Source organism: Lissotriton vulgaris, chromosome 9, assembly GCF_964263255.1.
Source record: "Lissotriton vulgaris chromosome 9, aLisVul1.2, whole genome shotgun sequence".
Taxonomy (NCBI): Eukaryota; Metazoa; Chordata; class Amphibia; order Caudata; family Salamandridae; genus Lissotriton; species Lissotriton vulgaris.
Window position 1 is genome coordinate 1,074,977,468 of NC_141697.1, and position 15,956 is coordinate 1,074,993,423.

The 15,956-nt window shown below is 45.2% G+C and overlaps 1 protein-coding gene across 2 annotated transcripts in view; it reads left to right on the forward strand.

The window, feature by feature from the left end:
• RPP14 (ribonuclease P/MRP subunit p14) overlaps positions 1-15,956 on the forward strand; it is a 117,412-nt gene that overhangs the window by 22,195 nt on the left and 79,261 nt on the right. For both annotated transcript variants that reach the window (XM_086939053.1, XM_086939054.1), the window contains exon 4: positions 4,316-4,392. In XM_086939053.1, the coding sequence (XP_086795179.1) occupies positions 4,316-4,392 (77 nt within the window). The remainder of the gene's footprint in view (positions 1-4,315; positions 4,393-15,956) is intronic.

The window sequence follows — 15,956 nt, forward strand, 5'->3', positions numbered from 1 at the left end:
ATGCATATCATGGGTATATTTGTGAGCCTCTTGTACTCCATAACTATGATTACTCATCATGTCTCAATGTACAGGTGCTACGAAACATGTGTACTGTCAAGTCTGCACAACAACATCATTCAAGAAGGTTAATGTCTAAAGGTGTGACCGCCTGTTCTTTAATAAAAAGAATTATAAAAACAAACAAACACATGGGTCATGAATCTCCACTCCACGGAATCAAATGCCTTCTCCATATCAAGGAAGAGAGATACTGCCTGTGTGTCCCGACGGGTATGTTGTATAGCCCTGAATACCATTCTTAAGTTATAAATAAGGTTCCTGCCGGGGACAAAGCCAGCTCGTTCCGGTGAGATCAACAGCGGCACCAAAGGAGACAGTCTGGTTGCTAAGACCTTAGCATACATTTTATTGTCCACATTGAGGAGGGACTGCAGGCGGTAGGAGGCACACGCGAATGGAGGTTTCTCCGACTTGAGTATGGTGACAATTAACGCTTCCGGCATTGATGGTGGAATCTTGCCGGCTTCCATGATTTCTTCAAACAGTGCCTGTAAGTGCGGGACCAATAGTTCCCGGAACTCTTTGCAGAATGTTACGGTGAGTCCATCCACCCCAGGAGCACGCTTAGATTTCATCCCAGCTAAAGCCGAAGTGATTTCTTTGGCCTCCAGAGGGCGTATCAGGTACTCCGTGACCATTTAACAGCCAAGGCAATTTAATATGGTCTAAGATAGCTTTGTCGTCGCTTACACCTTCAGAGCTGTATAATGAGCATAATATTGCTTTACTCTGTTGGCTATATCAAAGGGTCAGTCAGGGGCTCCCCTTCTGCATCATGGAGAATCGTCACCTGAACCTTCTCTCTCCGAGTTTTGAGCAGGGATGCCGGAACCGACCCCGGCCGGTTCCCCTCCCCATATATGGGGGCGGTCGCATATTTACCCAGATGTTTCAATTCAGCATCTGCAGTAGAGTGATATTCCTCCAGGGTGCTTTGCCATTCTTGTGTGACCTCAGCATCCGCTCCCGCTAGCAACCGCTGCTCTAGGGCGGCCAAAGTGGCCTCCAGATCAGAGAGGCGACTGCGCAGGGTGAGGTCACCAGAGTGCTTCGCCATCGTGATGCCACGGATGTATACCTAAGGGCGACCCAAACTGTGGTGAAGGAGTCAACCGACCCAATAAGAATAGGGGCATGGTCCGAAAGTGTACGGGGTAAAACTGCACACTCACAGATCTGTTTGAACAGGTCTCTGGAGATAAACAAGTAGTCAATCCCAGTGTGGAGGTTATGATACGCTGAATAGTATGTGAACCCGCCCGGACTCGGTGAGCGTGTACACCAAACGTCACAAAGATCTAGTTTGGTAGCAGCAGCCAAAATGGCCCTAGCAGAGGCTGATGGACTTCTAGGTGGGCCTCCTGATCTGTCTAGGCAGGGGTCTAAAACACAATTGAAATCTCCCACCCCAGAGCAGAGAACGTGGGCAGTAGCAGCTGAGTCTATCTAATAAATGTCTGAAGAAGGTGGGGTTATCAAGGTTGGGGCCATAGGTATCGACTATCACCAATTCAAACCCTTTCCCACAGCATCTCGATACCGCAAAGCAACCCTCGGTAGCGCAAAGCAACCCTCTGGATCAGTCTCCAGAGCTCCCAAATGAAGGCCCGACTTGGGATTCATCCACGTTAGTACACCCCGTACATGAGAAGTAAACCCCGCAGCATGTATGTTACCCCGCAACCCTTTGTGTAGTAACAATGCACTATGAAGGGGCAAGTGTGACTCCTGCAAGAAGGCAATAGCTACACTGCGCCTAATGAGAGAAGTCAGGACTTTCCGCAATTTCCTATGGTCATTGCGACCCTGGACATTCCAAGTTAGAATTTTTAAGTGCATTCAGGACATTAGCAAAAATCAAGTAGCATTTCGCAACACAGCCGCTGTGTAAAACCCAGGAATATACTTGTTTAGGCAGCAAATTTGCATTGTAACATGCCCACACGACAAAATAAATTGGAACATATGACTTTGGTCTCTGTGCAATCCCCCATCCACTCACGGCATGCCTTCCCCAAATGTGCACGCACGGACTATTCCCCCCCCCCCCCCCAACACATCCCAACCTAAACAAATTAAGCGGGTCTTGTGACACATCAACTTAACAAAAAAGGCACAACAAGGTAAGAATCAAAAACATGGCCCCAGTGGCGAACTACGCGCTTGGGCGAATGTTGCCAGCCCGGTAGGTCAACGAAACCTCACTTGGCTAACGATGCTCGCAACCGTGAGCCATCTGCAAAATAGGTGCATCAGGAAACAATGCGACTGTGTCCAGCCTGACCAAAGTGTTACCAGCCTAAAGTAAGTCACCACGTGCATAATGTGCCAAAGTACTTCATGTGTGATTCCAGAAATTCACCCACCGCCCCCAGGTAATCCAATACCAGTAACAAATCTTTAACAGTCACCGTGGTTTGGCCCCTCAGGCACAGACATTCAGCCCTCCTGGCCACCCTCCCCAGCAATCCTCTTATCTGCCTAACCAGCGGAGTGATCTTCAGTACTGGTCCTCCAGACTGCTCCCGGACGCTCCCCCCGAGGAGCACTGCGCAGAGTCTCGCTGCCTTTCTCTGGACCTTTCCTTCAGGGCTTTTTGCAGCATCTTTGGGTCCATGAAAATCTGTGATTTGCCCTGTCGATTGACGTGGAGCCTTGCGGTGTACAGCATGACGTAGTCCAAATTTTGGTCCTGTGCCAGACGCTTCAGTGGGGTTAAACTGCGGGCGGGTCTCTTACATCCGGATTGTGAAGTCCGGATACAGGGAAATAGCAGAGCCTTTGTACTGTAGAGACGGTTGTTCTCGATTCGCAGTTCCGCATCACGGTCCCTGTAATTTTGCAGTTTTGCAATGATAGGCCTTGGAGACGCGCAGGGCGCGGGCCCAGTGAGCGGTGAGCCCTCTTCACCACGAACATGGGGGAGAACGCCTCACTCCCAAGCAGTGTCACCAAGAGTTTCTCCACGAAAAGCTCAGTGTTCCCAACCTGTGTGGACTCCGGCCCGTAATGCGTATGTTGTTTCGGCTTGACCTCCCTTCAAGGTTCTCGGCCTTATCCTGCAGAACCTGAAGCACCTTGCCCATTTGCTTTTGCTCCGAGTCTAGATCAGTCTGACGCTTCTTGATTAACCGGCTCCTTTGAGGGCAACGCTCGATGAGCATGCTAGCCTGCACCAAGAGTTTCCTGTTACTAGTTGGGGCTAGTGCATGTGAGAAGTTGCTGAAAATGACATTGATATTTGAATATCAACCGGTTATTTCCAAAAATTTGAAAGTGTTTTCGGGAGATCTTGTGTTTTAGGGAGATCTTCTTTTTTTAATATAACTTATATAATTTTATTTGAGGAATTGATTTTATTTTTTCAAAAAGAAAAACATAGTGTGTAGCAAAAATTGCATAGTTTATTGAACTTAGAAGTTGATGTCTGGCGAAAAAGTGATCGCTTTTCCAAACGTACATATTTGAATCGGACATTTGAATGAATGCTGTCTGATAGCCCAGCTTGTAAGAAAGGTTGAGTTACTGTCTGAACTTGTGAGATCTCCATAACCAGAGCAATAAAACTTCACTTTGAAAGTACAAAATAAAAGACAATAGTATAAAATCAGTCTAGCTTTATTTCCTGAATTGTGGAATTTGCGTTATTATTCACTTTTCCACTCTACCCTATCAAGGAAACTCTGTCGCAGACTAGTAGGAGCAGGATGGAACAATGAAAGACTTGCGTGGGATGCCATGATAGTACTTGAGTGCTCACAAGTGTCCTTTCAGATGTATGATTTATTTTGCAAATATATGTGGAATTAGTGTTATTAAACTATTTTACTTCTTTTTTGAAGATTTTGTTGTTAGAACTCAATCAGCCTCCACCCCTTTAGGAGAAAGATCCCCATCAACAGGCCACCCTGTGAAAATCTCAATCCCTTGAAATGTGCTTCTCTTTGCATTATGCATTTCGTTCATGAGAATCTGCACACAGAATGCAGCAAGCATCAATAATCAGATCTTTATTTGATAATAGATTTTGCACCAAATGTTAGGGGTGGACAATATGGTTTTACTGGGATAATGGGTAAAATATTGAAGTAAGGAGTAGCTGTCATGAGGGTCAGAAGAGGAGCTGGACAACAATGTTGATTTGTATAGTTCAATTCACAACTGAGTGTTTTAAGGTAGATACTTTTTTATGTATTCATTTAGTTATAAATTGATAATATCTGTTCTGTGGATTATTTTTTATTCAAATTAGATTGGTGCAGCTTTGCTGCTTGATGTTCTGACATTTGACGAACAGACGCTGACTGCAATAATAAGAATCTGCAGCAGGTAAGAACCCATATTGTAAACTATGCTATTTTATGCATATTATGAAGGTTTCAAAATACACTTTTTTTGGAGGGTGTTTCAAAATAACGAATGTTAGGTTTGATTATAAAAAGTTACTGTGGAATCAGTCACCAGATATCACCCCATTTAGTGTGTCTGTGAGTACACTTACTCGTAAATATTAGTCTGATTTGTTGAGTACATTGTGAAACTTCTTTCATTTTTTGGGGATATTTTGTTGCATAGAACGTAAAACAGAAAGGTTTGTGTGCGCACATGTGCATGCTTTGACTACCACCTAGTTTAGGAATCTAAATGTGATTGATATCCTGTTTGCCATATTACAAGTGCGATAGGCTATACTGCACTTTTAATAGGGTCGATGGGATATCAGTCACGTTTTGACAGAGTTTCCCGTTTTCCAAGCTCTAACTGAGGTCCTTTTGTCTGGCCCCATTTGGACCAAAAAAGGTCCGGAAGTGTGAATCGCTGATGATCATGGGTCTTCCACAGCAGATGGTGTTCTTTCTTTCAGAGGTGGATGTGGCTGCATCCAGGCTTTGCACTGATGCAAAAACCTCATATTTGGCAGAACACAGGCACGAATCTCTTATTTAAAAATGACTCATTACAGCAGGACAAAGTTGTGAATCTGCCTAAAACTGTTCAAAAATATATCTTAACTTTTTTAGATTTCCAAATTGCCTGCATTCATCCATGCCGATAGGCCAATGTGACATAGGAACTCAAAAACGCTCCACTGCCATTTGGCTTCCAGTGGTCTTGAGGCACATACCTTATTTGACTCCTTAGGTGCTTAGAACATTGTCCCATTGCCAAGCCTACTACTGTTGCACGTCCCCTTGCCAAAGCATTATCTTGGTGAACACTGAAAGAGGAGGTTTGGTCTTCAATGAAGAGCCACAGAAACTCCCTTAGCACTTGGTTCTGGAATAACCCAAGTGTGAAAAACACTGTTCTCAAGAAACCGAACCAGAAAATAACAAGGAGTCCTCAGGACCTAAGTATATGATAAGTCGCCTAGAGCATGGTGTAGGCACTAGCCATGTACTAGAACATACTTTGTCACACAAAAGAGATGTCCAAGTACAATCAAGAGGCCAAGGAGAACCCGATTTGATTAGACTTGTAAATTGATTCTCCTACAGACAATGGAGTTACCCTCACTGCATCAGTCTCACAGGGATTAGATTGCTCCTATCTGGGAGAGTTGAAGAGCCCTGCACACCACTGTGAAGTACAGTTGGTTACAGAATGGCGGGGTTCCTAATGGAAAGCCTCACTGTTTAAATTCAGAAATCCATTGCTGCTAAAGGATGTACATCGGATAGTAGGCATTTTTAAGAATCGAGTCAGCATTGATCCATGACTCCCAGAGTGAAAAGGTTTCCACTTGGCCTGCTAGATCCTACATCCAAACACATTCTTGTCCCAGACTTAATCAGTTTAGCCACAAAGTTCTATTAATACAAATGTCTCTTCTGAATCTCGCTGAACAAGGAGAATCAAATTGTTATGTTATGTTAAAATTGATTTCTATAGCGCACGGCTACTCCCAACGGAGTGTCCCGGCGCTTTATATTGGCAGCTCATAAAAAGAAAACATAACAGATGAAAACATTCAGTAACAGCAGAATAACATAACTAGAGGGTAAAAAGCCAAGTTTTTAGGCCCTTCCTAAAAGACAGCAGATTAGAAGTACTGCGTAAGGCCAGCGGCATAGTGTTCCAAAGCTGGGGCGCCCTCAAACTAAAGGAGCGCCCCCCAATCCGGGCCTTCCTTACTCTGGGGACCACCGCAAGAGACAAAGATTCAGAACGCAAAGCTCTAGTAGGGCGATAAAAAACAAGCCTGCGTTGAAGATATTTTGCTCCCGAACAGAAGAGCGCTTTATGGGCCAGGGTCAGCGCCTTAAAAACTATCCGCTTCCGGACAGGCAGCCAATGAAGCGACTGTAAAAGGCCGGACACTCTGGCTCGCCTGCGGAGGCCAAAAATGGCACGTGCCGCAGAATTCTGCACGACCTGTAGTCGCTGCACAAGGTAATCCTGGAGACCCAGATAAAGGACGTTGGCGTAGTCCAATCTGGAGCCAATCAAGGCTTGCACCGTAATCTTCCTGTGCTCTTCTGTGAGCAGAGGGAGAAACTTCCGGAGCATCTTAAGAATGCCGAAATATGTGCCCATAAGACCGAGGATCTGAGATCTCAGCATCAGACCATTATCGATCTTGACTCCCAGGTTTTTTACCACCAGGGATGCCTGAGCTGGGGGGAACATATCAGTCGGCCACCATGCCTGCCAATCAGGGTCCATGGCACAGCCAAAGAAACAGCACCTCCGACTTGTCAGAGTTACATTTAAGGCTATTCTGCTGAAACCAATTAAAAACAGCCCCGAGACAGTCCCGAATGCTCTCTCCATCGAAGTCCTCACCTTTCCTACACGTGAAGAGGAGCTGGGTGTCATCGGCGTAAGAAACGATCTGGGCCCCAAAAGACTCCACAAGTGCCGCCAAAGGGGTCATGAAGATGTTAAAAAGAGTCGGGCTCAACACAGAACCCTGCGGAACTCCGACTCCCAGTGGCGGCATCTCAGCGGAGCTAGGGGGGACCCAGACCGTTTGTCGACGGCCAGCTAAGAAAGATGTAAACCAGCTGAGCACCGTCCCCCTCAGACCGATGTTATAAAGTCTGGCGAGGAGCCCCTCGTTCTTCCTACATACAAGGGAAAGGCCAAAGCATGGGCAATCACAGAGTGGTTCATTGACAGTCCCTGCTGCTCCCCTCATTCACTGGAGCCACGAACAGTAGGAGATTGAAGATCTGCTCCAAAACCTGCATTAAGAAATTTAAAAAAGAAAGTTGGTTGATAAATCCACCTGAAAGTCCTACTGCTCTGAGCTGTTAAATCCTGTAGCCATGTATTTACTATATTGGTACTGTGCAGGCACTCCTGGTGCATGTTTCTGGTTTGCAGCTGGAAGTCGGTCCCAAATAATTAATATGCCCTTTGATGGGTGGCAATTTTAAAGAATATTTAGGAATGGAAATTCCAGGGTCACCTATTAGCAGTATCATTTCTTACATGAGGATGCCTCATCTTTCACGAGGATGCATTTGCATCCTGAAGACTACACAGCCCACAGGGCGTAAGGGTCCTTTTGGAATTGGCCCTCCCTGCAGGGTCACCCCCAAACTCTTTGCCTTCACCTGTCTGTTTCTGATCCCTTTCATTGGCTTTTAGGACTTGGTGCACTTTACCACAACTAACCAGTGCTAACATGGTTAAACTCTGTCCTTTAAACATGGTGAAATTGGCTTGCTCCCAATTTGCACATTTCATTTACTTGTAAGTCCCTAGTAAAGTGGTACTACATGTGACCAGGGCATGTGCAAGAAATTCTACTAGTGGGCCTGCAGCACTTAGTGGGTCACCCACTTAAGTAGCACTTTTAAACATGTCTCAGGTCTGCCATTGAAGCCTGACGTGCAGTTTTAAACTGCCATTTCTACATGGCAAAATACATCTGTTGCCAGGTCAAAACCTTCCTTTCTCAGTACATATAGGTCACCCCTAAGGTAGGCTCCAAACATCCCATAGTGCTGGATGCCATGTATTTAAAAAGTTGAGCATGTACTTACAAGTTTTATATGTCCCGGTTGTGAAAAATGTTCAAATTTGTTTTTCACTATTACAATGTCTACCTCTCCTACATGATGACATTGGATTACCTTATTACATTTACTATGTGATAACTGTTGATTAGGAGCAGGTTAGAAAGTCATGTTTGGTATCTTACGAATTTTACTTTAAACCCCACTTTAACTGTAAAATAGGATTTTAAGTCACAGTTCTGAAAATCCCCCTCTGAGAAAGCTGACATTTTATTGTCTCAACTATTTGGTGCCTGCAGTCTGTTCCTGGGTCACATGACTAGGTGTAGTTGTCCTTGGCCTTTGTGCATTCCTCCTAGACAGTATCACAATAGGGGTCTGGGTGTTTGCAGGATGGGCCATCCTAGCTTAATTTTGGGGCATAGTTATCACCTACCACATTTGTACTTCCAGTGAACTGAACCAACTCGCACACAAAGGGCTTCAGACTAGCGTATTGTCCCCCATTCCCCTCCCCTCCAGACAGACTGGGAACAGGGCAGGGAGGAGGCAATTTCCAGACACCTCTGTTGGGGGAAAACTCCAGAAGCTTCTCCCACTTCAATGCGGGCATCGGGTGTAAAAATGGGAGCCTCTCTCAGTTCACTTCTGGGCCTGTTGATACTAAAGAAGAAGGGCTACTCTGCTGCTTGGGGCCTGTCCTGCTGTCTGAGAAGGAAGACTGGACCTGCACCCTTCATCCCAGGCTGAAGTGACCCCAAGGGCCAGCTGTCTGACCTCCTGTTCTGAGAAACAAGGACACAATAAGCTCCAGAAGCCTCTCTGCAACTGCCCTGCTGCAACCGGGCCTACCTGAACCCTGCTGAACGCTGTTAAAGTGAGTTCCTGATCTCCAAAAGGCAACTCCCAGGTCATGAAACCCTGATGTCGTATCAGTTGAACTCTTCTTTGAACAAAAGGTGAAATCCTGATATTTTGGGCTCCAAGATCTTGCCTTCCTACCACCAGCCAATGCTAAGCCCTGGTGAGCCAGACTCTTCGCGCTACAGTGACCGCCAGCAACACGAGATCTGTACTTCAAACTACAGCATCAACATCTCACGGTGACTGCTAGTGTGAATTTCCTGCAACACCGGTCCACGAAGGCTGGCGGGATCTTCATGGTACAGCGATGACCATCCGTGACGCCTGGCCTGCTCTTTGCCCTACACCTTCAACCATCTGTGGCTCTTGTTGCTCCTTAAGACCTCCTCCCCCACAAATTGTACTCTTTGCTCTGGACTTTAGAAGATATATTTTTTCATCGGGTCTAACCTGGGCCCTGTATCCTGGCCACGCTCCATTTCTGACAGCCTAAGCTTGTGACTTTCACCCAGTGTCACATGACCAGATAACCACGAGTGGCGCTTTGTGCCTTTAGGAGCTATACTTACCTGAAATCTTTGAAATTGCATATCTTCGGTGCTACTGATTAGATTTTTGACGTTTAAGTGTCTATTACATTTTACTCTATTTTTCTAAATTGGTGTTGGATTTTTCTTGTTTTGTATTTTCACTTTATTACTCTTAGTGTACTGCATAAATACTTTACACATTGCCTCTAAGTTAGGCCTGACTGCTTTTGTGCCAAGCTACTAGAGGTTTAAGCACAGGTCAATTTAGTGATTTTTTGTGGTTCATCCTGACAAAGATTATGGCTGTTGCTTGAGTAGGGTGTCATTCCCCCCAACCCCCCTCCCAACCAACAACCTAATTTCTCACAGGCTCTCACAAATCACCGTGTGATCATGAATCTCGTAATCTTTTGGCAACATGAAATACTGTTGTGATATTGGGCACTAATGTGGCCAGAGTCCAAGAGGATATAGAAGTTATATTGCTGCCAATAAATGACAAGGTCTTTAAATTTCTGCTCCCTGGCGGGATAGCTGTTGAAAACTTTTTTAATTTGGGTACTGAAATCTCCCTCAAAGATGCAGGGACATTATCGGGGAAGAAAGCCAACCGCAAAACTTCAATGCAAAGCAGTTTGCTTCATGGTGTCTTCAGAATTGCACAATACCATGCTTCTGTACAATGCATCCTTTTGTACTCTGGTACATTTTCTTTGTGCTTTCCATCTATCAAGACACACTTGGTGGCTTTTTTGGCCTATTTTCACTCTTTAGGGTTACAGTCATATATTTTTTTTTTCGTTTAGAGGAACTCCAGCAATGATTCATGTGGAACCTGAATATGGTACTTTCTGCTGAGGTTGTACATATTTTTTCAATTGAGCACCTCATTTGAAGATCACTTAGAAAAACTGTGATTAGCTCACTATGTTAAGTAAGTGGACTTCAAGCAAGGAATGACAATCATATCCACAGATTACTTTTTCAGAAAATCGGCATTCGATGGCAACAATAAAAAATCTGATACCTTTAAAATATATTGAATAATATCTAATGCACAAATTATACGATGTCATTGATCATAAATAGCAAAGATAGAAAATGCATGGACATCAGCGCAACATTTTAAGTGTCACACATTTAATTATTCACTGAAAAGACCAAAGCTTACAGGGATGTTCTAGTGAGGCTCAGAGAAATTCATGCGGTTATAGTTACCTGAGCTGACTATAACTTATGCCCCCGCAATGCACTGCTTATGGCCGCACACATTCCAGGTCTGTAATTGGTTGCATCAGTGTCTAAATAGGTCTGAGTGGCTGTAAGTGGTTCTATGAGAGTGTGTGAGTGGGTCTTTGAGTGTGTGCATGTAGCAGTGTCTGAGGAGGCCTGTCAGTGGCTGTTTGAGTTCCTGGGTGTGTGAGTGGGTGTCCAAGTGTCTGTGTGGGTGTTTCAGTGAATGGGTTGCAACGCAACCACACCTGCCCCTTTATCTAAAGAGAGTCCACAGTTTTGCACAAAATATCCACCAAAGTGGAGTACTTTCTACTGGTTAATTACTAAGTGCCTTCTGTTCGGGTAAATGTCCAGTACATATTTTACACTACCGCTGCGTAAAGGAGCACGAGGAAACCACCAGTGCCCTCTTGTGCTTTTTGGCAATGTGACTGTTCCTTGTGCGTCTCTATCCAGAAACTTGTGATAACATAAATCTTCATATAGATGAGTACAAAGAGCTAAATCTCCACCAAACAAGGGTCCATCCTCTTAACTATATGAAGTAAGTGCTTCTTTGTTTGGTGGATATGTCCTCATAGTCCTCTGCATCAAGAACTCTTCACCAAAATCGACGGGAAACACTTGTGAGTGCCAGTTGCGAAACTGCCCATCATCCTGGCAAAAGGCAGGAAGACCGTTGCATACTACTAAGATGGGCGAGGACAAACGAACTGAGCTTCTAAGCGGTTTGAACATTTCCAAACTTGTAGTCATTTAAAGGGAGAACCATGTATATCAGCCCTGTGGATCCCTTCACCTGGGGCCTGGAAATGTATCCCTGGGTGCCCTAGCCCTACCCAGAGAACCCAGTATGCAGTATGGGGGCCGCGGAGGGAGCCTCAAGCCTCTCCCCCCGCCCCCCCCCCTCTTTGTAGGCTACCCTCCTCCTGTGGGAATCAGCATTGGTCTTGCACGTAGTGAACTGCTGGAAATGCAGCCCCCCTTGATGCAAGACCATATTCATCTCTTTCCCTGCCCATATGTTTGCAGGCAGGGAAAGCGATGAAACCTCAGCGTTCAGCAAGTGGGAGCACTTTAACAGCTCCTGCTTGTTGGAAGCGGAGTTTTTGCTTTTGCTTGGTGATAGCTGTCCGTTTCTGCATAGCAAAAGCAAACAGCTGTGTCGCAGGGGTGCACCTGGGATATCGCAGGAGCTAGCCCTGAGGGTTGGCAGTCCCTAGAAGCATTAATGGTTCCAAAATGTAGGCATTTGCATTTGACATTTTTCTCTGACTGTGATGCTTTCTAATGCTATTAAGAATGAATTACATTAACATTGCAGTTTTAAACAACCTATTTATCGAACAAATGCATTATGGGAGATGCAGGATTTTACCTGAAGTCCTGTGTCAATTTAAATTTAAGGCACCTCAATATGTGCATCATATTATGGCTCACCTGTAAACAAGGCTACAGTGGAGCAGCCGAAATGTGTCTGAAAAATTAATGTTGCCTTTCTGAAGTGAATAAATGCTGGCGTCTTACAGATTTAGGTTTCAACATTTTTCCTTGTTGTGTGATGTTGAATGACTGGACGCTCAATTCCTGTCCAACAAAGCCGTTCTGCTGGGATTGGGGCTTCCATCAAATTGGAGAATGGTATTTGTACTAATTCGGGGAGTATGTCCCGCTCACCCCTCTTGCAACAATATGGATTTCCAGGCTGAAGTAGCGTGGAGGTGAGAAAGGGAGACAGGAGGAGAAGCGTCTCCTCTTGCCGTTTCTGGGACACTTGTGTTTTTTTCTTTTTTTAATTCTTTTTATTAAGTTCAGGGCATATTAAAGTCAAACAATCTAGACACTTATTGCTTTCAGTTGGCACAGATTCCTTCAACATTTTGGACATTATTGTTACATACAATACAGGAAAGATCTTATTTAATAATCCATACATTCTGTTTTATTACCCCTCTACCATAATCCGAAATTTCTTCAGTCGGCAGCTCGGGTGGATCACAGGTATAGCCCCTGTTCTTGTTCGATGCTCCCCACACTTCCCCCATTTCTGGGGACAGCCTCGGTTGACATACGCGCCTTTTCTGCAATCATTGCTCCGTCCATGTCTTTGCACCATTCATTAAGCTTTGGTTAGCATCTGGAGCCCCACAATTTAGCTATATTACGTTCGGCGAACATCATCCCCAGAGTTACCCAGTCCTGTGCTGGATGAGTTAAATCATTGGGTTCTCATATGTTTAACAGGCATCTCTTGAGGTCTGGTACCACTGATACTTCCTCTGCTTGCGAAATAGTCCTAATCACTGCTACCCAATATGGTACAATCTTTGGACATTGCCATATAGTATGGTAAAATGTACCCTCCTCCCCACACTCCCGCAGGCAGAACGGATGTGAAGCACTCCCTATTTTGTATAAGGCTAATTTAGTATAATACGTGCAATGCAATATCTTGAGTTGTACTAATCTCAATCTCAAGGGTATTGCTACTTTGCGTGGGAACGAAAGTGCCGTTTGCCAATCCGTTTCGTTGAGATCCCCTACCCCCACCCCCCTTCACCCCGGTCCGCGGACCATTTTTCCTTCAGTGCTTGCGTTAGATCAGGTAAGTTATTAACTAGTTTACGGTAGGTGAAAGATGTGGCTCTTTTGGGCATATAATCAGTCAGTAGCCTATCCTCTAGGGAAGAGGCCTCAGGCTATGTGGTGTTTGGTAGTATAACTGCCTGTAGTACGTGCTTGAGCTGCATGTATTTGAATATTTCAGAGGGTGCCAGTTCGTATTGTTTCTGCAGATGCTCAAATGTGGTCATCTCGCCCTTAACCCACAAGTCTCCCACCGTAGAGATGCCTATTGCGTCTCATCTATGGATTCCCTTACTCTTTCTGAGGCGTCCAAGTCGCTGAGTGTCCCAGAGTGGAGTGAGCTGTGTGATGACCCCCTGCTATCCCAATTTTTGGTTTGCTGAGTACCATATGCTGACTGTATGTGCTGTTAGATTGATTAATGGAGTAGACCGTTTTTTGGTATATAATGCCGCCAAAACGCCTTTGTCCCCCAACCCGTATCTGTCTGCCTGAATTGCGGGGTCTGTTTGTGGGGCGTGTATCCATTGATTGATTATTTTTAACTCTGCTGCCCAGTAGTAAATTTGTATGTTTGGGAGAGCTATGCCTCCGTCCTACCAGCCTCCGACCAATTTATCCATGGCAATACGCGCCGGTTTGCTACCCCACAATAGCTCTTCCATTATTGCTTTGAAATAGCTCGGTATCACCGGAAACTTGAGTATTTTCTAAGGCATATAAAAATCGTGGGAACGCCATCATTTTGAAAAGTGATGCTTTTCCAAGCAGTGTCAATGGCAAAGTGCGCCAGTGCGTCGTGTCACGTTTCAGTCATTCCAGGGGGTATACGTTTTTTTTAATGAATTCATCGGGCATAGGTATCACATAGATACCTAAATACTTAACGTTTTCTGCTGCGATTTGAAGATTGCTATCTTTAGGGAGTTGCGGTGGTAGGCCATAAAGTATAAATAGGACCGACTTAGCCCAAATAATAGTGTAGCCGGACACCCGACCGTAAATGTCACAAATTTTTAGAAGCACTATAATGGTTCACCTGGGTGCTGTCATGTATAGTAATACGTCATCCGCATATAAGGAGATGCAGTCCTCCCAGCCTGCCGCCCACTTGAGCCCCGGATAGTCGGTTCCCATCTAATCCACGCTGCCAGCGGCTCCAGCACTAAAGCAAACAGCAAGGGGGAAAGGGGACACCCCAGGCGAGTTCTGTGTCCCAGCGGTAAGTCCTTTGATATATGACCATTTGCTTGACATGTGCCAAGGGTTTCGGGTACAACAGGTGAATCCACGCGCAAAACTTAGGGCCGAAACCTAGATGTCCAAGGACCACAAAAAGGAAAGGCCACTCCACCATATCAAACGCCATGCAGGTGTCTAATGAGAGAATAACAGCTGGTTCTTGGATATACGGTATACTGGCCATCACTCCATGCAGGCGCCTTAGGTTAAGAGCAGGCATAAATCCCGATTGATCTGGGTGAATTAGGGTCGTCAAGTGTGGGGTTAGTCTTGCCGCGAGTAGTTTAGCGAGAATTTGAGAATCCGCATTGAGTAATGATATTGGGTGGGAGGAGGTGCATTCCTCAGGCGGTTTTCCCGGTTTGGGAATCATTACTATGGTGGCCGTTCTTTGGTGTTGTGGGAGTTCTCCCGCTACCAGACTTTCGAGATACATATTTAGTAGGTGCGGGAAAGAATGTCAGCCATCTTTTTGTAAAGTTCGATGGGTATGCCGTTTCCTTGGTTGTAAAGACCCAATTGCTAATTGCAATTCTCCCGTCGTGAGGTCAGCTTCAAGCGTGAGGTTTGCCTCAGGCGATAGCTTGGGCATTTTGATATCTTTAAAAAAGGCCTGAGCCTTCTCAACCGTTGTGGTTGACGATGTCGCTTAGACCTGTTTATCATATTCGGCTAGCCTATTCACTATTTCTTGTGGGTCAGATACTAACATTTCATCCTGTGATTTTATCTGCGCTATCCATCTCTTTTCCCACTCTTGTTGGTCAAGCCAGGCCAGAAGTTTACCCGCCTTATCTCCAACTTCATATATCTTATGTTGTGAAGCTTGCAACTTGGACTTAGTTGCCTCTTTCAAATATATCCCTGTATTCCTGTTGCTTAATACACAGGGATTGGGTCCATCCCGATGTTGGGTTTTGTGTATGTTGGTCCTCAGCACTGTGTAATTCTGCTTCAGTGGCATTTAACTCCTGCTGCCTATCGCATGTATGACCTGTAATGGATACAATGGCCTGGCCACGGACAACAGTTTTATAAGTCTCTCAAAGGGTGATTGAGTACTGGACCAATGTCCTATTTTCTTAGAAACAGTGTTGTGTTGCAGTGGTGATGTCTTTGAGGATGTTGGGATTGTGTAAGTAGCCAGGGTATATTGGATACATGTGTCGCCTAAACCTGTGGTGGCACATGTATGTTAATACAACTGGGGAGTGATCTGAAATTTCCCTGGGCCGCATCTCAATGTTCACTATATTCTGTAAGCTGTCCGCTGACGTTAAAAAAAGTAATCTATCCTCGAGAGGCTGTTATGCACTCCCGATTGATAAGTGAACTGTCGTGTTGTGGAGTCAGGCCAAGTGCTTCTAAGAAGCCCTCTATACGAGATACTCCAGTAGTCAGAGGTTTACAGTGGCATTGAAGTCCGTCCGTTTCCCCCTCCCCCCCCCCCCCCCCATTTACACTGACA